The sequence below is a fragment of the Phragmites australis genome, chromosome 20, assembly GCF_958298935.1.
Source record: "Phragmites australis chromosome 20, lpPhrAust1.1, whole genome shotgun sequence".
NCBI classification, from domain to species: domain Eukaryota; kingdom Viridiplantae; phylum Streptophyta; class Magnoliopsida; order Poales; family Poaceae; genus Phragmites; species Phragmites australis.
Genome location: NC_084940.1, coordinates 22,444,616 through 22,470,686, shown reverse-complemented (window position 1 = coordinate 22,470,686; position 26,071 = coordinate 22,444,616). Strand labels below are relative to the sequence as shown.

The 26,071-nt window shown below is 54.2% G+C and overlaps 1 protein-coding gene across 1 annotated transcript; it reads right to left on the bottom strand.

Annotated features, from left to right (window-relative positions):
- Positions 1-1,867: 1,867 nt before the first annotated feature.
- On the bottom strand, positions 1,868-6,361 carry LOC133901821 (uncharacterized). Its single transcript, XM_062343332.1, has 5 exons — positions 5,935-6,361; positions 4,529-4,682; positions 3,601-3,821; positions 2,400-2,573; positions 1,868-2,295 (listed from the first exon to the last, which is right to left on the bottom strand). The coding sequence occupies exons 1-5, from the start codon at positions 6,133-6,135 to the stop codon at positions 2,209-2,211; spliced, it is 837 nt and encodes a 278-aa protein (XP_062199316.1). The 5' UTR covers positions 6,136-6,361; the 3' UTR covers positions 1,868-2,208.
- Between the last annotated feature and the right edge of the window lie 19,710 nt (positions 6,362-26,071).

Below are 26,071 nucleotides of genomic sequence, written 5' to 3'. Positions count from 1 at the left end.
TCCTTGTTCGGCGCATAACTGTGCTTCGCCGGGTGTAAATTTGCCAACAAGCATTATAGCTCTGGCCTTAACTTCGGACACCAACAAATCTGTAAAAGATTAATACGCGTAAGCAAATGCCACCAAAGTTAAAAAATTATATATGGATGTTTTACAGATAATTGCATACTCGTGAAGCCGTGCACGGGAGGATGAGGTCAGCAAAGACCCTCGGGCCCTTTCTCCCCAAATTCTAGGATACTCCAATCCCGGCTAAGGGGCCAAACCCCAGCAGCTATAAATTCCTCTACCAGGTCGCGGGTGGATAGATACTTCGCGCACCTGGCAAAGGCTTCGAGAGCTGTTTGTTGAGATGTTTTCAGTCGTACGTATGGCGCACGGTTTCCCCTGACCTCCTCACATTTCGACACAAGAAAATCTTCGGCATCAACCTTGTGGTAAAACCACCACTGAGTCCAGTCGCTCTGTCATTTGTTCTTGTATATGATGACGGGGATGCCTTGAATAGGAAAATACGCGAAGAGCTGAAAGGGGGCTTCGTCCGAGAAAGACTCAGAAGACCGTAAGAGGCTTCGTACGAGAGCGAAAGCTTCAACAAAGGCGCGGTAAAAACAAGTGACCGTGGGGCGATATTTATAGCAAGGGGGGCGACGGTTAAAACTGCGCGCATCAGAACTTGAACCGACGAGGAAAATTACGCTTCGGTATACATTGAGGACATTAAATGCATGTCAACAATACAGTTACCAAGGGGCCGCATGGTCATGCTAAAAAAAAGCAATTTCAATGAAGTGCATCAGCCACATTAGACTTCGAGAGGCCGAAGGGGACGTCGTTGAGATACATCTTATAGACTACAGGTTCGGGCTATCGAAGATAAACCTTACCAGTAGGGGGCTACTGTTGGGGATGATCTCCCGCCTCCCCCCTCTTCGGAGAGTAGCTCGAGGTCTACTGGAAAGATCGCATGCTTGTCATTGCAATTTCGTTTCAGGGACCTCATCTGAAGGTGGCGAAGATTACGAAGCTCTATTGGTTGAAGGGTGTAGACACGCCCGCAGCCTCGATTTCCCGTGCCGGCGAAGAAGGTGGCGAGCCTTCGACCGAAGGCCGAAGTCCGTGCCAGCGGTCCTGATTGACCGCGACGGGCGAAGGTAGAAGCCGACCTTCGCTCGGGAGCCAAAGGCCATCAGACGGACGACAGGATGGGGACAGTAGGGTCTGCTTTGGTCGTTCGGGGCAGAGTTGTAAATATGTTTACTTGTACCATAATACCTCCGAATATTTCGAGAATGTAGCAGATAAAAGGGTAGGACCTGTAAACCACGTCTGAAATGGTCGAGTACGAACTATAAATAAGATCATACTGTACCCGGAAGGAGCATAAAAAAACGGTTCACCCCAAACACATGTGTCACCCCGGGACCCTTCGACATTCCCGTAACCGAAAGTGTATATTATCTGAGATTTCGGTCCTAACACTACCAAACATGGGTGTAGATGAACCTGAGTTCAAAAGATCCAGGTCCTCTCATAGGCCTGACTAGTATATTTGTAGAGGGGCTAAAAACTGGTGAGAAAAGCTAAGTCCCCAGCTCACGTGACGCTGAGGTGAAAAACAAAGTCGCATTTTATATGTTCATTCAATTAAACACGATAAATAAGAAGAATCTGTGCTATTTCAGTTGTGGAAGTAAACCGCAGAATAATAGTCTAAGAGCGTAGTAACTTGCAACTGCAAAAATGTGCATGTAACAGATCACACGCTTCCAGGGAATTACTTGTGCAGCCTGCAACAAATACCTCCAAACTCAGGCCAACCGGATAGACTATCTGATTAAACTTTTTTCCATTGAAGGGGCAAGAATTTCCGGTCACTCCAACTAAATTTTCCGAGTAAAATGTTGCGTTCATCAGAGTACAACTCAAGCCATTTTCTCTTTTTTTTTTCTTCTAAATTGACTCATACGATGTCTATTGTTTGCCAACAGTAAGCCGCCGAAGTTGGCCTCTGCTTGCTCTCCCAATTGCAGGGCAGCAGCGCACCACCAAAGGGCATACATTTATACTGGTGTACAACATAAATTAAGCTATGTTATAACTTGGCTATATATATTAAATAAAAGCTAACAGCAACATCTGCCCCTAATCGAAAGGGTGAATGCTATCCTGATACTTTGGAAACCTCCGATTTAGGTTTCCAGTTATTCAGAAAATGTCCCGGTGGAAGTGCCCTGCCATTGAGTTTCCTTGCTGAGCTTGCCTGAGGTGCATGGATAACGCATAGTTATTTACCTGCAAAACAGGAGAAAAGATAGAAGAGAGACATAAGTCGCTGCCTGCAACCAATACTGATTTTCTAGAAAAGACCAAATAAACATGAATGGGAACTATTGTACCTCAAGGCTTCTAACTTGTTCCTGGTACTGAACAACCAACTGCTTCAGTTGCTGAAGCTCCTGGTTTCTCTCATCACACTCCTTTTGGCGCTCATGCTGTATTGCAACTGCTTTCTTCAGAATAGTGTTTTCCCTAATGACAGCTTCAGACTGTTCCTTATAAACCGAATTTTCCTATTTAAAGGCAAGAAAATCTGAGGGAGAACTCAAAGATGATTAAAAAAAATGCCTTCGTACCTTTTGACAATAAACAACAACCATTAACCGGTATAATGTGGTTCAATTGGCTATATACAGCTTAAAGAACTACAATCGATCATGTGAACCAGCAAATATCCATAATGACTGTATCATGATTACTAACAATACACAATTCTCTGGTATCCCCGATGGTTATAAACTCGGGCAGGCTGATCCAATTTTCAAAAAGAGGTTGGTCAAGTTTGAATCCTTATTGAACTAAAAATATGAAATAAAAGATTTGGCTGTGCACTTGGATTCTTCTGTTCATCTTCATTTTTCGTATACATCATTCAATGTGTTTAACTGTACACATAAAAAAATAACCTAAATGAACACAGCAGTTGTTTGCTAGCAGAAGTGGCACAAAATATCATTGCACTATGGCCACAAAAACGATAAAACAGTTTCCTTTCTAGGAATTACTAATAAAAAATAACAAGAAACCAGGAGAGGATATCTAACCATAAGAATGTGAAAACTAAAGAAACTGCTGGTATGGAAGAGTACATTTTAGAAAGAGGACGCATAAACTACAATTAGCTTATATCAGTATATATGTGAAGTAAATTTCAGAATGCCCGCACTGCTCATAGCAATTGCACAGAGATGTAATGATCCTGTTGTAACATTGTTTTGCAGTATGCCCTATTGACTGTTTTCCTTCTGGTTTATTCGTTTATCCAATTCATTCAAATCATGTGCTAAAAGAAGATAAACTAACCAGTAATCAGAATGTATTTAAGTTTTAGAATCTCCAGCCAATTATTACAGTTCACTCTGATCACCGGTGAAAAGCTACCAGCAGGGACAGGTGCATCATCATTGACAAAGATTAATTGAGAACAAAAGGAGGGGGGGCAATGGACGAGGATGAGAGGGCAGCAAAAAATATATAACCACATGAAAGGTCAATGAAGTATAAGGAAAGTTCTGCAGTAGTTTAGGAGGGGGAGTCTACCTTCTGGAAATTTTGAAGTGCTTCCGCACCAATATGAGAGATCACAGACCTCTCAAAAACCTCCAATACTCTGGAGGCACGAGCCTTTGCATCAACCGTGTCAGAGGCACTCACCATCTCATTCACAAGAATCTCAACCCATTGAGTGCTGCTTGACGGAAGACTCTCTGCACAAGGAACACTATCTACAGGTGCAGCAACTTCATTGCCATCCAAAATACCTGTAGCACGCATCAATTATTAACCCCTAACCCTAAGTATCATTATTCACAAAAGGATAATCCTCAAATCAAAAACAAAACAAGAATCAAATGGATATGCAGTTCATACCAGGGAAAAGGAACTGTACAAACGATGCGTTATCTTAGTACATAATCTACTACTGGAATTAGAGAGTTTCCTATTGTTCAGCAATTAAAGCAGATAATTTTGGAAATGGGATGAAGATAATGCACTAAAATATAAAGAGTTTATCTCAATACCAACAGATATTCATACATACTAAAAGTTTGTCTCAATACCAACATGTATTCGTACATACTACAGAATTTTAAATATTTTGGATTTGTTAGCGATTCAGTCAACTGTTTCACTAGACAAGTAGACAATTCATGTATTCAAGCTGTGGGTAGCTAAAAACCAACTCATTAGCACGTAAGGAAGAATTATGCAACTAAACTGGAAGTTATGAATATCCAAAAGCATTGTGAGTGTAAAGCATATGCTCTGGTCCTTGGATATGTCACATTGCTACAGAATTGAACACCCAAACTGAAAGAATACATTGTCAGTGTCAAATATCTTGAATGCAGAGCAATGACACTGACATATAAAATCTACCAAGCCAAAAGAAGAATTCTCATCTTGACAACATTGATTAGTTGATAACATCGGATATCAAAGAACAAATCCAACATCCAAAAATTACCATTGGTGGGCACTTGATCCTCTGTAGACATTCTGATGGGAGATTGATACACGTGAGCCACATTGTATTCGGCAGATTCTACATGCAGATTAAGCAAGTACTTTGTTGCTGCATCCAAATCATTTCCACACTCTTCCAGAGCCTTCTCAATAAACTGAAATAGCAAAAGCTTGCATGAGGCCTCAAGTTGTGAATAAGTTTACTTAACAAAATAAAAAATGAGTTAAAAATCAGTAGAGATTAGAGAAATGGACAATTCTGCAGCCATGCCAAAATGCAATGATATGGTTATACATCTTTTTAAAAATAAAGTGTACATGGTTAAAGGAATCCATTCATTAAACAGCAACAAGCTTCACAAGCTAATTAAGACATCAAGTGACAAAACAAGCATGGGCATCACGCAGAAATGACCAACAAAAGACAATCATGATGCTTTCGGTAGCAAGCCAGGAGCTATGTTCATCTAACCCAACTCAGGTTTTTTTTTCGTGTAGTTATAACCAACCAGCAGCTACTAGCATGCATAAGCTAAGTTACTAGTAGTCTGAACAAAGGTTTACCGCATGTCAGCTGCTCATGCAAAGTAATGGAGGCAAAAGGTAGGTAATCCAAGGTGATGCAGCCATATTATACCAACACACCAATTAAAAAACGGTACAATATAAAACAACAGTTTTCCATCTCAGAGATTGTGCGGAAGGAATGAGCCACGCCAACTAACTAATAGAGAAATATTGCATCTCACACCCAGCTGAAACCGACAAAAGCCGCACAGCATCCAACAACTAAAATACAATCCGCAAACTTTGCAGAAAGAAACATGGAATAAATCCAAAATAAATAAAAGTAAACATGCAGCAAAAGGAAACAAATCTCGTAATTCTACCATTTCAAAAGACATCACTAACGGTAAACATAACGCAAGTTGCTTCCGCACCCCAACAGAGTCCCCAATTGAAAACCAGAACAAGCAGCACGCATACCGTATCCACTTTATCAAAACGCTAACACATATCTATGTTCATTTCATCACGGAGCTAATACTATGGCACCATTAACAGCAAGTTTGCACATTGAAAGAGGCTACGCCACCAGTCAAAACGCAGAAGCAAAAGAATCTAGCTTCCTATAACTCCATCAAATTCCAATCTTGTGACAAACCTTAGAACCCATGGTTGGCACACTCCGCGCAAGCGCAGGTTGAGCACTCAGCAGTAACGAGCACGGTGGCCGCAGAAGCATGTGGGGATGTTCGGAGGGTTGCGCAGCCGCTTCTACTTACTCGGGGGGGGGGGGGCGAAAGAAACAAATTTTCACCACAGGGAGCGCATCCGCTTCCATCAGAGAAGCGTAACGCGGAGCTTAACTACCACATCGAATGGAGATGGATCAGATGTTATCACCTCAAGGCTCACTGCTGGGAACCTGGCGCGGATCGCGGCGACGAATCCTGGGTCGGCGCCGCGCGGCCGGGGCGGCGAGGGGCTTCCGCCTCCGGCGCTGCGGAAGCGGGTGCGCTTGGAGGGCGGTGGGGACCCCGCATGGGGGAGCTGCTGGTCCTCGAAGAAGGAGGACGCCCTCTTCCCGCACACCGCCGCGGACATCCTGGCCACCGCCGCGCTGCTCTCTGCCGCTCCTTCCACAGCCGCGGCGCTCCGGGTTGGATGCGCGTGAGCGCTAGGGTTTCGTGGGAGGGAGGCGTGGATGGGCCGTGGCGGCGCAGATGCGGGATGGGTTCGAAAAGGAAGGTTGGAGAGAGGAGACGACTCCACTCGGCGAAGAGAGAGAAAGAGAAAGGAGGAATGACCACCGAGAGAGAGAGAGAGAGGTTAAATAGATGAGCACGTTTGGAAAGTTTGCCTCCTCATCGTGTTTGTTTGTTTGTTTGTTTAACCACCGCACTCACCGGTGTGCCCGCGTCGCGTACACGGTATTCCGCTGTGGCGGTGCTTCTCTTCTGGTGCGGCGGCGGCGGCGTTGCGTGATGCGGCCGTGTTGCTGTTGCTTCCGACGGCCTCAACCCAAAGGACGTACCGTACGCCCTGCCAAAGCTAACCACGGTTCCTCGCCGTCTTTCCTCTTTGCCCTCTCGGACCAGCGCCGTCCTGCCTTTTTTTGCCATTCTGTTCACCAAAACCATGCCCTCACCTCCGGCGTCCATCGAGCTCCATCGCAGTTAATGGCGTTGGCGTGCTTTTCTGAAAGCGTGACTCCAACAAGCTGTAGAGAGCCGACTAAATTATAGTTTAATTCATCCGCCGGTTATCTAAACTAAAAATGCGAGCCAGCTCGCAAGTGTCAGGTGCTAACTCATATTTAAATGACAGCATAAGAGGTATTGAATCGATTAAAACAAATAAATCCTGGTATTTCCGGATATGTATCTTGGACAACACTCAAGATCTACTCGCATATGTTTACAACATTAGTTTCATAATAAGACATATAAAAGTGTAAAATTTTAGGTTACAATACAAGTCTTGGTTCCATAACACCAATTGCAAGTCTAGTGCAAATTCTGAAGTTTAAATGAGAGCATTATATAAACAAGTATGAGCTCTTAACTTGATTAAAAGCAGTCGTGGACCCAAGATTCGACGGTTGGGTATTCCCAAACAAAAGAGAAAATGTTCAATCCAAAACACAAAAAGTCCATAATAGCATGAATTGAAGTAGAAATTGTTCACACTAGAAATAGATGTCTCAACAAATTAAGAGAAATTAGAAATTACAAAATACTTAAAAATTACAATTTAACTTTCTATTCCTTCACGGCTTGGAAGCGTTAGATGATGTTACTATCCTTAACATGCATTAAAAAAAATCATGCTCAAGAAATATAACCAAGCAATCATTCAAGTACCTATCCCCATTCTATTTCTTAAGATACTCTTCACATAGTTTTATTTTACAAAATACACTCTCAACGCTATCAGTTGCTACCAGAAGAATTAGCAACAATTTGAGAAGCTTATGCATGACATCATATTTGAGGTTCTTCTTGTTTCAACAAGCGTAATAGAGAGCTTAGCAAGATTTTTCACTTTTCTAGACCTTTCATCTCTACGGATATCATGATATCATCTCTACGCATCTCTAAACCTATCAAATCATTTGATTTCTTTTACATTAATCGTTTGTCAAAGCTCTTCCACTGCTCTACAATCTACATTAAACATTCACAACTCAAAATGAAAAACAGTACCAATTGTGAAAGGAAATCAAGAATTAGAATTTGGGGGTTCTCCTCACCGTGTGTGTGGTGTTGAGGCCCTCGACCTCGCTGTTGTCCTGCTACTCGCCTGCTCCGCTACGGCGCACCGGCGCTCCTTGCCCCCTCGATGGCCATGCAGTTGGGTCTGCCCCTGTCACCCGCCCTCGGGTTTAGTTAATTAGCAGCAAGAGAGATCGAGCGAGAGCCAAGAGATGAAGAGAGGAGGTGGGTGTGAGGGAGTTGGCCATCGGTGTCGGGTGTGGCCAAATTTACCAAAGTCCATGTATCCATGTCTGGCCTGCTCTCGAGTCTCATCCAAATGTTGTGGATTGGGCTCCAGTATGGAGAATTTGGCCCAAATTTTGAGTGTACACATGTAATACTTGTTATATACTACATCTTTTGGACAAATTGTTGGGTATTCCTGGAATACCCAGGAATCATGGCATGTATGCGCCCTAATTAAAAGTGATCAACGAACGAGCATGGAGCTCGGTGGCAACGCTCCCAAATGGAGCCGAGCCGATGGGGGTTCGAGCCCCCGTCCCGCACCCCCTAGGTCTCCAATGAAGACCGCGCCATGGGGAAGTGTCGATAAAAAAGAATTAAAAGTGATCTAGCAAACACATATTACATATGGAGTCTTTCCTTTACACATGGACATTCGAGTATGCAGCGGAAGTTAAACACAAAAATGAACAATAGGCCAATGGTGCTCAACCCATAAGCACCGCTGGTGTTAGCATAACTAGTCCTTAGGTGTGGTTTTAGTAATTAATGATAATATTTATGGATTAACTATTATGTTGAGAATTGTTAGTAGATTGTTTCATAGGTAATGCATGGAAGATTGAACATGAATTCATTGAGGAATGACATATGATCAAGAGAGATGCATAAAAAAGAATGAGTTCTAAGTGATGCTCGGGTGAGTAATGATAATATCTATAAACTAACAATTATGTTAAGATTTGTTAGTAGGTTATTCCAAAGGAGATGTATAAGTGATAAAGCATGGATTCGTTGAGGAATACCATGAGATCAAAGAAATGCATCGAAGTCATTAAGCTCTAGGTGATGCTCATGAGATGAAGGAGAAGCTCAAGAAGATTAACAATAAGCATGAAGGTTGAGTTACTTATAGAGATCAAGTAATTAAAGGTATGATATCGTCAATTGAGTTTTATAGACTAACTCATATGCTATGTGCTTGAGAGTGAGTGGGGTTAGGTTCCATATGAAGATTGACAATAAGAGTGGATGCCAAGTTACTTGTGAAGATCAAGTGACTTAAGGTATAAAGTTGTAAATTAGGTTTTATAGACTAACACATGTATTTTGTGCTTGAGAATGAGTTAGGGTTATGTCGGTGTATTCAGAACCAGGGGTCCCTAAGTCCCGAGGCCAGGCCGGCTATCCACCACATGTCACCACCCTGCGAGGTAAGAAAAAGCTAAGTCCCGGGAGAAGGTGCTCGGGGCCGCCGCCTCTGGTTCCCGAGCACCCTAGTTCCCCGATGATCTGCAGGGTCCAAATACTAAGACCAAAGTGCTCGGGAGAGAGTGCTCGGGGCTGCACGTGGCAGCCCCCGAGGACTCGGTGCCCCGAAGGTCCCACCGAAGTGCTCGGGAGAGAGTGCTCGGGGCTGCACGTGGCAGCCCCCGAGGACTCGGTGCCCCGAAGGTCCCACCGAAGTGCTCGGGAGAGAGTGCTCGGGGCTGCACGTGGCAGCCCCCGAGGACTCGGTGCCCCGAAGGTCCCACCGAAGTGCTCGGGAGAGAGTGCTCGGGGCTGCACGTGGCAGCCCCCGAGGACTCGGTGCCCCGAAGGTCCCACTGAAGTGCTCGGGAGAGAGTGCTCGGGGCTGCACGTGGCAGCCCCCGAGGACTCGGTGCCCCGAAGGTTCGCGCAAGATCATTCAACGACCCGAAGGGTCCCGTCGTCAGGGTGTCATCCAGTCAAAGGCCCAATGCCGCATTTAATAGGCACGCACGGTCTGACATCCTGACATCCTGACATTCTCAGCTGCCCACGCCCCAGTGTCAGACCCTGCCATGCACTAGCAGGGGGCCGTGGGTCCATTAAATGCACGGGTCCCGTCCCGTTTTTATCCAGGTGCCTCGGGATAACGTTGCCAGAATCGAAGCACTCCGCCTGCCACCCTGCCCTGGCAGAAGAACAAGACAGGGTGGGTGCACTGGGCACCTCTGAGGCTGACCGGTGGGCCCCTTTTAGGGTGCCCCGAGGCTTCCGCAGCGGCTGGTGGTCGAATGCGCGCCGCATTTCTCCACCGCCCCTGTCACTTCGCCAAAATGAAATGATTACGCCTTTCTCCGTGGCACCTTGGCATTCGTGTCCCCTCTTTCCCATTCAGGATATGTTGAGGTCGGCGCGCCTATAAAAGGAAAGGATGGAGAACACTAAAAAAGGAGAAGAAAAAGCCTTCGACCACCAGACGACCAACAATCTCCGACGAACCAGGCCAAAGATAGATCGACAGACACTCGAACCAGCTCGAGTTAAGCTAGAACATAAGAGCCTCAAGCTCTTTGAAAACAGCTCTCCCCTTAGAACCAGATACCTCCTTGAAGAATTCTCTTCAAGGATAAATATAGTGTTCATACAGGAGTAGGGTGTTACGCCTCCGTGCGGCCCGAACCTGTCTAAAACCCGGCGTACCCACTTTTTCTTGCATTAGGGTGATCGTCTCCCGCCAGCCATCGCATTTATTTCCGTTCCCGCTTATTTCCCAAACAAGCTTTTCCAGGATCATCCCCCCGGCCGAATCTCTAAAAAGGGGTCTCTCGGGATCCCTGCGACAGGAGTTCACTCTCCGACAGCTGGCGCGCCAGGTAGGGGGGAATATCCCTGGATTGTTTGTTTCACTTTTTTCTCCACAGGAAAAGATGGTAGGTGGGCACCGTTTCCAGCGTTCCGGCTCCACTTCCAGTAACGGAACGCTGCCCCGCGAAGAAAGCCCCATCGCTGCTGCGTACCCGCGGCAGCCGCCATCCACGCGTGCGGCTTTTCCCGCCCAAGGGGATCAAGGCGCTGGGCCCATCAGCGCCGCCGCCGCTGCCAACGTACTTTCCGACCCCCAGCAGGTGGTCGGGACCCCGGCCGCCAGGTCTGCCTCTGGACCACGTCGGGTGCCGCCTCGGCGCAGGCTCGCTTTCAGTGAGGCCAGCCCAGGGAGCGCGTTGCTTGCAGCACAAGCTCTCCTCAGACACCCGCCCATTCAGGCCACGCCAAACACTCCGGAAGGCCGGTGGATGCAAGACGTCGTCGCTTTGGTCGGCACTGCTCGTCGCCAGGTGCAGGCCGGGAGTCCTCGCACCACTTCTCAGCACGGTGCCGCCAGAGCCGGCTCCTCAGCGGGCAACACCCGCACGGGCCGAGGGGTCTCCAGGCGGAGTGCCGTCCCCCTGGCCATGTCCGGAGCCCGGGACCTTCGTTTGCACCTTGACGAGCGGAGGGGCCACGAAGATGCTCGAGTCACTCTCGAACGTCAGCGGGAGACCCGGCAGGGGGTTGGGGCAGAGGACCAGGCTTCCTCTCTCCCGGCCCATGACCACCGGGGATCCCCGGCTCGCCGCTTCTCGCCACCAAGAACCCCCGCTCGTGCTGCGGGGTACGGCACCGGTTGCCGTGCCTTCACCACCGAGCTCCGCCGGGTGAGGTGGCCTTCCAAGTTCCGCCCCGAGCTGCCGGAGAAGTACGACGGGTCCATCGACCCCGTCGAGTTCCTCCAAATCTACACGACGGCCGTCCAAGCGGCCGGAGGCAGCGAAAAGGTGATGGTAAACTATTTTCATGTTGCCTTGAGGGGTTCCGCCCGCTCTTGGCTTATGAACTTACCCCCAGGATCTATCAGCTCCTGGGATGACCTGTGCCACCAATTCGTGGCCAACTTTCAGGGCACGTTCGCACGTCCCGGTCTGGAGTGCGACCTCCACGCCGTCCAACAGCAGGAAGGGGAGACGCTACGGCGATTTATACAGCGTTTCAGCCAGGTTCGCAACACTATTCCGCGAGTGGCCCCCCATGCTGTTATTGTCGCTTTTCGGCAGGGCGTCCGTGATGAGCGGATGCTCGAGAAGCTAGGTACGCACGAGATCGAGACCCCTGCGGAGCTTTTCGCACTGGCCGATAAGTGCGCCAAGGCTGCGGAGGCCAGGGCATGGCATGCTCCTCGCCCCGTGTCCGACCAGCCAAGTTCTTCCCGCTCTGATAAGCGGGAAAAGAAAAAGAGAAGGAAGCGCGAGGCCGCTCCCGTTGAGCCAGCCCAAGTCCTCGCTCACAGGGAGCCGCAAGAGCCCGATCGCCGGCAAGAGCGTCGGCCGGGTGTTGATCGACGCCCCGTCAGGGCCCCTGCTCGGCCTCCTCCTCGGGCCTCTGTGCCCGCGAGGGCCCCGGCACCGGCTAGGGCGTCGGCTCCAGCAAGAGCCCCGGCCCCTGGCCGAGCTCCTATTCCAGCGAGGGTCCCCGCTCCCGCGGGGCCCGAGCCAGGTAAATGGTGTCCCATACACCTGACCAGATGGCACGACCTCACGGAGTGTCGTACGGTCAAAGGACTCGTGGAGCAGCGCCAGAGGGAGCGCGACGAGTCCCACGGAGGAGGCGATGCCGAGGTCGTCCCCAACAGCACCGAGCTCGGCTTCCAGGAGCCGGAGCATGCGGTTGCCTTCATCGACGGGGGCGCTTACACACCCTGCTCGCGCCGTGGCATCAAGGTCATGCGGCGCGAAGTGTGCTCGGCAACCCCGAGCGAGGAGGCCACAAGACCCCTGAGGTGGTCGGATGCTCCGATCACGTTCAGCATGGCAGATCACCCCGTCAGTACTGCAGCCGTGGGACGGCTACCTCTGGTTGTGTCTCCCACTATCTGCAATGTTAAGGTCGGCAGAGTGCTGATCGACGGTGGTGCCGGCCTCAACCTCCTTTCCAAGGAGGCTTTTGAGAAGCTGCAAGTATCTTCCCGACGCCTAAAGCCGTCACTCCCTTTCTGTGGAGTAACTCCCGGGCACTCCCTACCCCTCGGGCAGGTTGAGTTGCCTGTCACATTTGGGAGCCGGGACAACTTCCGCACGGAGTGCGTCCTCTTCGATGTTGCGGAGCTCCCTCTCCCCTACAACGCCATCCTCGGGCGTCCGGCGCTTGCCAAGTTCATGATGGCCGTGCATTATGCATACCTTACGGTTAAGATGCCCGGCCCCGCAGGCTCTATCTCCGTGGTCGCCGAATCCCGCGGCGCCGTCTCCTGCGCCGAACAATCATACATGGCTCTGGTCTCAGCACAGGCCGAGGTTGATGGCTCTTCAGGGGGCCCGGGACCCTCTTCATCCAGACCCCGACTCGCCGCCGACACCTCTGTTCCAACGAAGGAGGTCCAGGTGGGCGAAGGCGCTACCCAGGTTGTCCGAATCGGTAGCGACCTGGGCAGCAAATAGGAAAGCGCGCTCGTCGCCTTCCTCCGGGCTAACGTGGACGTGTTTGCCTGGCAACCGTCCGACATGCCCGGGATCCCTAGGGAGGTGGTCGAGCATCACTTGGCTGTGCGTCCGGACGCCCGCCCAGTGAAGCAGAAGGTCCGGCGGCAGGCGCCAGAGCGCCAGGAGTTTATCCGCGAGCAGGTCCGCAAGCTCCTCGACGCCGGATTCATCCGAGAAGTCCTCCACCCCGACTGGCTAGCAAATCCGGTCATCGTCCCGAAGGCCAACGGCAAGCTTCGCATGTGCGTGGACTACACCGACCTTAACAAGGCTTGTCCTAAAGATCCCTTCCCCTTACCTCGCATTGATCAAATCGTAGATTCAACTGCGGGATGTGATCTTTTGTGCTTCCTAGATGCAAACTCTGGGTATCACCAGATTCGCATGGCCGTAGGGGACGAGGAAAAAACTGCTTTTACTACCCCGGTGGGGACTTATTGCTACATATCAATGCCTTTCGGCCTGCGCAACGCTGGATCATCCTTCCAGCGCGCCATTCGTATCACTCTTAACTCGCAGGTTGGCCGCAACGTCGAGGCCTACATCGACGATCTCGTGGTCAAAACCCGAGACCGCGCCACCCTGCTTGAGGACCTTGCCGAGACTTTCAACAGTCTCCGCTCTACCCGCCTCAAGCTCAACCCGGAGAAATGTGTCTTCGGAGTCCCGGCGGGCAAGCTCCTTGGTTTCTTGGTCTCTGGCCGAGGAATCGAGGTCAATCCGGAGAAGATCCGGGCCATCGAGCAGATGCGACCCCCGGTTCGACTCAAGGAAGTCCAGCGACTCGCCGGCTGCATGGCCGCCCTCGGGCGCTTCATCTCCAAACTCGAGGAACGAGGGCTCCCCCTCTTCAAGCTTCTGAAAAAATCCGGTCATTTTAACTGGACGCCGGAGGCCGAGCAGGCCTTCCGCGACTTAAAGAAGTACCTTACTTCGCCACCCGTGTTGGTGGCTCCTCCTCAAGGTGAGCCCCTGCTGCTTTACGTTTCAGCCACTCCTCAGGTTGTGAGCGTAGTATTGGTGGTGGAGCGAGACGAGTGTTCGGGGCCGGGTGCTGGGTCCCAGCTCCCAGAGGCCCCCGACCACTCACCTGTCCTCGTGGCTCCCCCGGAGCGAGGGGTCGAGCCCGAGCACATTGCTCTTCCCAGCCAAGGAATCGAGCTCGAATGCTCGGCCAACCCCGACCATACCGCCGACCCTGGGGGCTGTGGCAGCCCCCCGGGTGGGGCCACCATCCGGGCCCGCCGGGTACAGCGACCGGTGTACTTCGTCAGCGAGGTCCTCCGGGAGGCCAAGACAAGGTATCCCCAAGCTCAGAAGCTGCTCTATGCCGTGCTCATCGCCTCCCGGAAGCTGCGCCACTACTTTCAGGCGCACAAAGTCTCGGTGGTTACCACTTATCCACTGGGACCCATCCTCCGGAACCGGGAAGGCACCGGGCGCGTTGTCAAATGGGCAGTAGAGCTGGCGGAGTTCGACCTACACTTCGTCAGTCGCCAGGCAATTAAAAGCCAGGCACTCTCCGACTTCTTGGCGGAGTGGACGCCCGTCCCTTGCGTCATCCCAGAAGAGGTTTCTGCCTATCCCGGGCACAACGCGCCCGGGTACTGGGTCATGCACTTCGACGGCTCCCTCTCGCTGAAAGGCGCAGGGGCCGGAGTGGTTCTCACCTCCCCAACGGGTGAAGAGCTCCGGTACGTCGTACAGTTGCAATTCCGTGCATCCAACAACATGGCGGAGTATGAAGGTCTCATCGCCGGCCTCCGAGCTGCGGTGGGGCTCGGGATTCGTCGCCTCCTGGTCAAAGGGGACTCCCAACTGGTCGTCAACCAGGTGTTCAAGGAATACCAGTGCACGGATCCTCAAATGGCGGCGTACGTGGCTGCAGTCAGAAAGCTCGAGCGACGCTTCGACGGCCTCGAGTTGCGGCATATCTCTCGCCGCGACAATGCTCCGGCCGACGAGCTCTCTCGCCTGGCCTCATCACGTGCGCGCGTCCCTGCCGGAGTCTTTGAAGAAAGACTCGCACGGCCTTCCGTCCTGCCTGCCGAACAGGATGAAGGGGAAACCTCGAACTCAATTCAGGAGACCCCGGCGGTGCCCTCAGTGGGAAGCCCCGTCAGGGCGCCGCCGTCCGACGAGTGCGCTGTGCTCGCCGAATGTTCTCAAGATGCCTCGTGGATGTCTGACATCCGAGGGTACTTGAAAGAAAAGTTCCTACCCGAGGATGAGGCGTCTGCCGAAAGGGTTGCTCGGCAGTCCAAACGCTATGCCATTGTGGATGGGGATCTCTACCGACGTAGCGCAGGAGGTATCCTCTTGAAATGCATCTCTCGGGCAGAAGGCGGCGATCTTCTCGCTGAGGTCCACGAGGGCGAGTGCGGTGGCCATTCATCGTTCCGCACGCTGGTCGGGAAAGCCTTCCGGCAAGGTTTCTACTGGCCTACAGCTCTCCAGGATGCTTCCGAGCTGGTTCGGCGCTGCAGGGCATGCCAGTTCCATGCAAAGCAGATTCACCAGCCAGCTCAGGCTCTCCATACCATTCCCCTGTCATGGCCTTTCGCGGTCTGGGGTTTGGACATTCTGGGTCCATTCCCCCGAGCAGTCGGGGGCTATGCATACCTATATGTCGCTATCGACAAATTCACTAAGTGGCCGGAGGCGGTCCCAGTCATCAAGGTGACCAAAAACACGGCGCTCCAGTTTATCCGTGGCATCACTAGCCGCTTTGGTGTCCCTAATCGGATCATCACCGACAACGGCACCCAGTTCACAAGTGCCTTGTTCGGGGACTATTGCGAAGATCTCGGCATCAAGCTCTGCTTCGCTTCCGTCGCTCATCCCCGGAGTAACGGGCAGGTCGAGCGCGCCAACGCGGAGATACTAAAGGGCCTCAAAACCCGGACCTATAACGTGCTCGCTAAGCACGGGAAGGGATGGGTGGACGAGCTGCCAGCCGTGCTATGGGCCAATCGGACTACGCCAAGCCGCGCTACCGGGGAGACTCCTTTCTTCCTCGTCTACGGCGCCGAAGCAGTCCTCCCCTCCGAGCTCACTCTGGGCTCCCCTCGAGTGCATGCATACTCTGAGGGTGAGCAGGAGCATCAAAGGCGCGACGACGTAGACTACCTGGAGGAGCGCCGGCGGCGTGCTGCTGTCCGGGCGGCTCGGTAACAGCAGAGTCTGCGGCGTTATCATCTGCGCCATGTCCGGGCCCGGTCTCTCGAGGTGGGGGACCTAGTTCTCCGACGCATCCAGTCGCGCGAAGGAATGAATAAATTGTCCCCTGTGTGGGAAGGTCCCTTCACCGTGATCGCGGTCCCCCGGGCAGGTTCTTTCAGGTTGGCGACGGAGGAAGGACAGCCACTCCCGAATCCGTGGAACATCGAGCATCTTCGACGCTTCTACCCGTAGATGGCCGTGCTCGCGGTTCAGGTTAGTAAGGCCGGGGGCTTTCTCCCCGCCCGAGCAGTCTGAAGGCTTCGCCCCGTGGGGTAAGTCGATGTCACCCAACCTTGTAAATATTGCACATTAAGTTTTTCAATAAGCAATTGCTATATCAAAATACTTTTTCTGGATTCCGTATGTTTAATATGTCTGGTGAGGAGCTCGGTTGTGCGAGAAAAAGTTCGCTCTCTCTCTTTTCCCGTTGACAAAAGAATCCCGATCGGTATGCATGCGAGCAGTCGCCGCTGACCCACGTCCGGCATGGTAGGCTGTGGTGTTCGGTGTCATGGCAGGCTCCCGGGCACTACCAAGTTTCGGGGTGCTCTGGGTAATCCAATCGCTCGAGCTGCTCGAGTAGTCCGGAGCTCGGGACCTCGGAGCGGGCTGTCGGTGCTCGGTCTGGTCTGTCGTACCCGGACGCCATCGAACCATAGGACCTCTAGGTTATGCCTCTGTCCGCTCTTGTTCGCCGGTTTGGGTATTCAAGAGGTCTCGGGTCAAAAACGAGAACAGTCTATAGCAAGTACCGCACTAACAAAGCGCACCAGACAAAGAAATTCTATATTCTCTCTCAAGTCACAGGCTGGCAATCACAAGCAGTTCGGCCGCGAGGGCTTCAATGCCCCGGTCTCTGGTCGGCTCCAAGGGTCTTCGGGTGGTCCTACCACTTAGGCTTGGGTGGTCGAGGCCACCCGACCCTAGGAGCCTCGTATGCCTCTGGGCCCTCGGGCGCTCCGTTGAAAGAATCAAGTCCCCGGGCCCCCGAGCTCGGAAGCACACCCCTCCTGGATCGGTTGGCTGGAAGGCCGACAGCTGTCCGGTGAGTGGTTATGTTCAGACAAGTCTGCTTTCAGTAAATTTATGTTCCCGAGTCATTCTCGGGGGCTCTCGCGCTTTAATCTGTTCGGCGAGGTGGTCTCCTTGCACGCAAAAACCCTGCCGCGTGTCTACCTTTTTCCCAGAACGACATAGCGGTTTGTAGAAAGGAGTACCGTGCTTACGATAATGTCTGACCGAAGCCCTTCGTGGTCGTCGTGGTGTTCGGTCTGCTTTTATGGACCCCGATCACTACCGAGTCCTCGGGTGCCCTGGGTAATCCTATCGCTCGAGCTGCTCGAGTAGTCCGGAGCTCCGGCCTTGGGGGCGGGCTGTCAGTGCTCGGTCCGGCCCGTTTTGAGCCCGGGCACCACCGGACCGCGAGGACTTTTGGTCACATTCTCGCCCGCACGCGTCTCCCTTCTACTAACTGAGTGGTCGCAAAGTGAAAAAGTGTTCATTAGGCACGGCGTGTTCCGAGCAGGATCGATGTATCTCCCGGGCAAGGGAGTCTGTGTCTTCGTTTCTTAACCTAGGTAGTGCGGACTCGCGAGAGCTTGAGGGCTGGCTGCGCCAACGCCAGCGACCGGAACAACTTCATTTCTCGGGGATGGGAAGGTCGGGAACGGCCCGACTGAGTACTCCCCGGGACTTCCAGACAGAGCACCAGAAGAAACGTCAAACACACAGAGAAATTGGAGTTGCGAGCCCAAGGAAAAGCTGCCATTATATTCACAAGACATATACAAGGCGTTTTCTAAGGGTTCACTCCTAATATTCACTCCTACATCTACAACAAAAGAAGAGAGGGCACAGAAGGCCTAGTCGGCGGCAGAGGCGTCGGCTGAATCCTCCAAGTCGTCCCCGGGGGCTGGCGGCGGCGGCACTTCTCGCCTGAAGCCGGCCGCCACCACGGAGGCGGTACTCCTAACCGCTGCCCGGGCGGCCTCCTCCTCAGCCTCGACTACTCCCTCCCACGCTGGCTCCAACGGGAAGTTCGGGTCCCTGCTTCGGTAGCAGGCCAAGACGTGCTCGGCCACGGCACGTGCCAAGCCACGTCCCTCCCGGGCGGCAAGTTCCTGAACTGCCCAGGGCAGGGTCTCGAGGCGCTCGCAGACCTGCTGCAGCCCCAACACTTGTCGTGCGGGGCCGTCGCCCTTCTTGTCGTCGACAAGCCGTCTGAGACCACCCTTCTCCACGGCCCGTTGCATCCGCCGGAGGATGTCCTCCAGCATATGCTCTAAGTTGACCCGCGAGACAAAGGCGGTCTCGAGCTTCTCCTTGGCGGCCCGCAGCTGTGCCTCGAGTCCCTGGTCCCTGGCCGGACCAGAAGAACCGCCAGCTGCGGCGGGGACGGCATCCTGCTTCGCCTTGGCCACCATCTCGGACAAGGCGCGCTCACGGGCGGCCAGTTCCGCCTCGTGCTTCGCATTCTCTTCCGCCCTGGTAGCCGCGGCGGCCACCGCAGCAGCAGCTTCGCCCTCTCAGCGACTCAGTTCGCCTTCTCGGCGACTCAGTTCGCCTTCTCGGCGACTCAGCTCATTCTCCCGCCGGGCCAGCACATCCTCCTGCTGGACCACCGAATCCTCCCGGGCTCCGAGATCCGACGCTGATAGCTCATTGTCTACTTCCCGGACGGAGACGTCCTCTTCCCAGCGCTTGATTTCTTCCCTGATCTTCCGGAGGTCGTCTTCCCAGCGCTGGAGGTCGGCGCGCGTCTTCTCGTCCGCGCCCTCCCGGCGGGCCAGCTCGGCTTGCCGCTCCTCCGCAGCCTCCTCCCAGGCTGCGACTGCCGCCTCCCTCTCCTGCGCCTGCCCCATCCTGGCAAGGGCCTCGGCAGCTTGTTGCCTCGACGCCTCGGCCAAGCGGGCGGCGTCTTCTCGTTCCCGCGCTGCCTCTGCCCGCGCGGTCTTCAAAGTTTCTCGTTCCCGCGCGGCTTCCGCGCGGATGTCTTCTAGGAGTTTCTGCTCCCGCGCGGCTGCCGCACGGGCCTCCTCCTGGGCGCCCGCCAGCTGCGCCTTCTCCAGTGCCAGGCGGGCGCACTCGGCTTCGAGCTCCCCCTCCTTGGCCCTCACCACTGCGCCCAGTTGCCCGATTGCTGCTTGGACGCCTTTAATGGCGGCCAGGAAGGGATCGGCAGGCCGGCCGGGCACTGCGGGCGCCCAGGCTTCTCCGCGCGATGCCTCCAGGGGGGCCGAGCTCTCCGCCGGGCCTTGCGCCGCCATCCGCCCCGGGCTCTGCCTGCCCGGGGTAGGCTCCGCCGGAGCCAAAGTCTCGGACGGCGGCCGCGTTCCCGCATCGGCCGCCCTGTCCACCGGCCCCGGCAGAACATCCGCCTCCACCGTTATCCGCCCCGGGCTCTCCGCGCCCGGGGTAGGTTCCGCCGGCACCCTTCTTTCGGCTGCCACCTCCGCCTCTCTCCCAGGGGCCGCCACGTCGATTGGCACCTCCGCTGATCCTATGCCGGCCTCCGCCGTCGCAGCGGGCAGGCTCGGCTCTGGCTCCGGCGCCCTCTCTCTCTCCGTCACAACAGCGCCTGCAGCTGGCCTGCGGGAGACAAGTGAAAGTTGTCAAAACTTAGTTCGGGCCGAAAATGCCCATGGAAAGGCGAGAAAGAAGACTCACCGATACCGCCATTTGGCCGCTGGGAGTCTGATGTCCGGGTCCGGTGCCGTCGGTCCGGACTCCTCCCGCCGCCTCTTCCGCTGGGGGCTCGGCTGAGCCACTACGCAGGCCACGGGCGCCGTCGTGCGAACCTCGGGTGCCGCCGGACGGGTCTCGGTCTCCGCCGTGCAGGTCGCAGGCGTCGATGCAGGCCCCATCCGCACCAGGCGCGGCTCCAGCACCGGAAATGCCGCCGCTGCCGTCGGCGACGGCGGAGAATCCGGCACTAGGATCAAGGCCCGGGGTCGTTTTCCCCGGTCTCCCGGCGCCAACTCTTCAACAACTTCAGTGGCGCCCTCCTCTCCGGCACGGCGGCTGCTGCTTGCGGCGGCCCCGTCGCCAGCCCGCGCCGAACTACCAGCGACCTCCTCGCCAAGAAGTTCCTCCAGGCCGGGGAGGTCGGAGGCCTCGGGACTCCGGCTTCGTGGCCGGTCCACGGGCCCCTGGGCATCGAACTCCGGCAGCCCCGCCATGATGGCCACCCGGTTGGGATTGGCGCAGAGCGCCATCTCCGGCCACGGGAGCTCCGCCCGGCTCATGTCCTCCGTCCCGGTGATCACTCAGGTCATCCCTCGCAGCTCTGCCTGCCCCAGATCCCAGCTCGCGCCAATCTGGGTCCTGGTGATGTCCTCCGGCCCGGTGTAGAACCAGCTTGGTCGGGCCCGCTCTCGCAAGGGTGCCAACCGACGACGCAGAAAGTCCACAACCACCATGACTGAGGTCAGCCCGCCCTCGCGCAGTTCCAAGATGCGCTCTAGCACCGGCTTCAGTCTCGCATCTTCTAGCGGCGGCGCCTCCCACGTCGACCGCCGAGGTTCCGCCGCCCTCCCTGGCAATTCGAGGCGCTCGTGGGGGTCGATGTCGACGAAGAACCAGTCCCGCCGCCACTCCTCCCACTTGCTGCGCAGAACCTGGGGAATATAATGATCCCCCAGGCCTTCCCGGAGCCGAAGGTTGCAGCACCCCGCGACGTCCGCCGTGGAGTACCCCCTCTTCTTCCCCACCGGCCGGAGAACGAAGAAATGGCGAAGCAGCGTCGCCGACGGCATCACCCCCACGAACATTTCGCAGAGATGCGCGAAGACCGCCAACGCCACGACGGAATTGGGGCTTAGGTGCGCCATTTGTATGCCGTACGTCTCCAAAACTTGCAGAAAGAAGGCGGAGAACGGCGGCACTAGCCCCGCCGCCACGAAAGAGGTGAAGAGAACGGTCCGCCCAGGGACGGTCGTCGCCGGCGTCAGAGTCGCCGGCCTCACCAACACGGCACCTTCCTGACCCTCCGGTACCAACAGCTTCCTAATCTTCTCCGCCGCCTCCTCGTTCCTCAGACGAGACTCCGGCAAGATGCTGTCCGAAGTCCTATCCCGGCGTCCTCCTCCAACCCTCGTCATCTCAACAGGGTGGAAGGTGTTTTTTGGTGGAGAAGTGGGAGAAGAGAGAATGCTCCGGTCGCCTGGGATTTTCCTGAGGGCTTCGGAGCACCAAGAAGGCAGGAGCGCAAGTGCCAGAGAGCGTAAAAAGGGGAAACGGACCGATCCGTTCCCCCTTTTATATCTCAAAATTCGAAAACTGCCACCCCAGACGGTTCGCTTGGCGAAGCGTCGCCTCGATCGACGCAACTGTCAGACGAATCTCCCGACGATCGCACGATGTCAGCGGTTGCCAGGCGTATTTTCCTCGATCTGCGCGGCGACCGCGCGTGCCGCCCGTATGGTTATCATACCCTTCGGAAGTTGTGTGGACACGCGTCCACTTATTTTCCCGTTGGAACGTACTTGAGGTCTAGGTCCGCAAGGGCTACCTCTCGAAAGCTTACCATATGGCGTCCGCGCTAGCCTTGGCCTCGGTCGCGACGAAGGGCCCATTCGCAGTCTCCGTCCCATCGCCTACCAACGGGCCCGGGGGCTACTGTCGGTGTATTCAGAACCAGGGGTCCCTAAGTCCCGAGGCCAGGCCGGCTATCCACCACATGTCACCACCCTGCGAGGTAAGAAAAAGCTAAGTCCCGGGAGAAGGTGCTCGGGGCCGCCGCCTCTGGTTCCCGAGCACCCTAGTTCCCCGATGATCTGCAGGGTCCAAATACTAAGACCAAAGTGCTCGGGAGAGAGTGCTCGGGGCTGCACGTGGCAGCCCCCGAGGACTCGGTGCCCCGAAGGTCCCACCGAAGTGCTCGGGAGAGAGTGCTCGGGGCTGCACGTGGCAGCCCCCGAGGACTCGGTGCCCCGAAGGTCCCACCGAAGTGCTCGGGAGAGAGTGCTCGGGGCTGCACGTGGCAGCCCCCGAGGACTCGGTGCCCCGAAGGTCCCACCGAAGTGCTCGGGAGAGAGTGCTCGGGGCTGCACGTGGCAGCCCCCGAGGACTCGGTGCCCCGAAGGTCCCACTGAAGTGCTCGGGAGAGAGTGCTCGGGGCTGCACGTGGCAGCCCCCGAGGACTCGGTGCCCCGAAGGTTCGCGCAAGATCATTCAACGACCCGAAGGGTCCCGTCGTCAGGGTGTCATCCAGTCAAAGGCCCAATGCCGCATTTAATAGGCACGCGCGGTCTGACATCCTGACATCCTGACATTCTCAGCTGCCCACGCCCCAGTGTCGGACCCTGCCATGCACTAGCAGGGGGCCGTGGGTCCATTAAATGCACGGGTCCCGTCCCGTTTTTATCCAGGTGCCTCGGGATAACGTTGCCAGAATCGAAGCACTCCGCCTGCCACCCTGCCCTGGCAGAAGAACAAGACAGGGTGGGCGCACTGGGCACCTCTGAGGCTGACCGGTGGGCCCCTTTTAGGGCGCCCCGAGGCTTCCGCAGCGGCTGGTGGTCGAATGCGCGCCGCATTTCTCCACCGCCCCTGTCACTTCGCCAAAATGAAATGATTACGCCTTTCTCCGTGGCACCTTGGCATTCGTGTCCCCTCTTTCCCATTCAGGATATGTTGAGGTCGGCGCGCCTATAAAAGGAAAGGATGGAGAACACTAAAAAAGGAGAAGAAAAAGCCTTCGACCACCAGACGACCAACAATCTCCGACGAACCAGGCCAAAGATAGATCGACAGACACTCGAACCAGCTCGAGTTAAGCTAGAACATAAGAGCCTCAAGCTCTTTGAAAACAGCTCTCCCCTTAGAACCAGATACCTCCTTGAAGAATTCTCTTCAAGGATAAATATAGTGTTCATACAGGAGTAGGGTGTTACGCCTCCGTGCGGCCCGAACCTGTCTAAAACCCGGCGTACCCACTTTTTCTTGCATTAGGGTGATCGTCTCCCGCCAGCCATCGCATTTATTTCCGTTCCCGCTTATTTCCCAAACAAGCTTTTCCAGGATCATCCCCCCGGCCGAATCTCTAAAAAGGGGTCTCTCGGGATCCCTGCGACAGGAGTTCACTCTCCGACAGCTGGCGCGCCAGGTAGGGGTCGAACCTACGGCCTTCTGCTTAGGAAGGTATTCAGAACCAGGGGTCCCTAAGTCCCGAGGCCAGGCCGGCTATCCACCACATGTCACCACCCTGCGAGGTAAGAAAAAGCTAAGTCCCGGGAGAAGGTGCTCGGGGCCGCCGCCTCTGGTTCCCGAGCACCCTAGTTCCCCGATGATCTGCAGGGTCCAAATACTAAGACCAAAGTGCTCGGGAGAGAGTGCTCGGGGCTGCACGTGGCAGCCCCCGAGGACTCGGTGCCCCGAAGGTCCCACCGAAGTGCTCGGGAGAGAGTGCTCGGGGCTGCACGTGGCAGCCCCCGAGGACTCGGTGCCCCGAAGGTCCCACCGAAGTGCTCGGGAGAGAGTGCTCGGGGCTGCACGTGGCAGCCCCCGAGGACTCGGTGCCCCGAAGGTCCCACCGAAGTGCTCGGGAGAGAGTGCTCGGGGCTGCACGTGGCAGCCCCCGAGGACTCGGTGCCCCGAAGGTCCCACTGAAGTGCTCGGGAGAGAGTGCTCGGGGCTGCACGTGGCAGCCCCCGAGGACTCGGTGCCCCGAAGGTTCGCGCAAGATCATTCAACGACCCGAAGGGTCCCGTCGTCAGGGTGTCATCCAGTCAAAGGCCCAATGCCGCATTTAATAGGCACGCGCGGTCTGACATCCTGACATCCTGACATTCTCAGCTGCCCACGTCCCAGTGTCAGACCCTGCCATGCACTAGCAGGGGGCCGTGGGTCCATTAAATGCACGGGTCCCGTCCCGTTTTTATCCAGGTGCCTCGGGATAACGTTGCCAGAATCGAAGCACTCCGCCTGCCACCCTGCCCTGGCAGAAGAACAAGACAGGGTGGGCGCACTGGGCACCTCTGAGGCTGACCGGTGGGCCCCTTTTAGGGCGCCCCGAGGCTTCCGCAGCGGCTGGTGGTCGAATGCGCGCCGCATTTCTCCACCGCCCCTGTCACTTCGCCAAAATGAAATGATTACGCCTTTCTCCGTGGCACCTTGGCATTCGTGTCCCCTCTTTCCCATTCAGGATATGTTGAGGTCGGCGCGCCTATAAAAGGAAAGGATGGAGAACACTAAAAAAGGAGAAGAAAAAGCCTTCGACCACCAGACGACCAACAATCTCCGACGAACCAGGCCAAAGATAGATCGACAGACACTCGAACCAGCTCGAGTTAAGCTAGAACATAAGAGCCTCAAGCTCTTTGAAAACAGCTCTCCCCTTAGAACCAGATACCTCCTTGAAGAATTCTCTTCAAGGATAAATATAGTGTTCATACAGGAGTAGGGTGTTACGCCTCCGTGCGGCCCGAACCTGTCTAAAACCCGACGTACCCACTTTTTCTTGCATTAGGGTGATCGTCTCCCGCCAGCCATCGCATTTATTTCCGTTCCCGCTTATTTCCCAAACAAGCTTTTCCAGGATCATCCCCCCGGCCGAATCTCTAAAAAGGGGTCTCTCGGGATCCCTGCGACAGGAGTTCACTCTCCGACAGGTTAGGTTCTATAAGAAGGCATGAGTTGAATTGAGATATTCAATATATCAAATTGGAAGAGCAAGATTAAGACAAGCTTAGTAGATAACTCATACACTTGATGCTTGTGGGTCATGCCTTGGCGGTGAACCAAATGAAGATAGAAGCGAGGATGATTATCATCATTAGAGAAGAGGAGTTGATGACGAGCCTTGAAGAGTTATGAGAAGCGTCATGGCTTGGATGATGTGTTCGTCAAGTCCTAATGGGATTGCTCAAGGCAAAGGTATAACTAGAATATGTTTTCTAGTTTTGTCGGTCTCAAGGAGTTTAGTGGGAGACCATGTTATAGGATCAATAACCATACTATCAAGAGAGACTGCTGAAAGCATTGCCCGATTGTTGTATCGAGCGCTCAAATCATGGGTTTAGTGTCGGATGGGTTGGTGTTGAGAGTTCATTTAAAGAGTCTAGGGTATCTAAAAGATATTTTAGATTTAACCCTTTGTTGTTGTCGGCCTTGGTGGCGAAAAGTAGTTGTGGCCAATCCTTAATGGTGCTTGGCATATTCCATGTGATACCTAGTTTAATCTTGGATGCTTAAGCTTTGTATATTGGGTGGAAGTATATGAATCGGCTTTTGAGTGTTCCTAGTTTTGATCCAATATGTTTGAGATCAAAAAATTAGGTTGGATGTGTATCCCTCTGAGTAAACTTTCTGTAGAGTCTGAGATCACCGAAATCAGACATCTGATTCAAAATTTATCGCTATTTTTTTGTGTTAATTGTGTTGATCGGATGTTCTGATCCTGATTTTGGATGTTATGATGGAACATCCGATTTTTAGAAATATGGTGTTCTCAGGTTCAAATTAATTTTGGATCGGATGTTCCGATCCATACATCGGAAGTTTCAATATGTTGTTTTTAACAGGTCTGGGTTGGGTTTTGAAGTCCAAATCTGTTATTTTGAACTGATTGGATGTCCCGATATGGAGTCTGAAACCTCTGATGTGGGTTGAAAA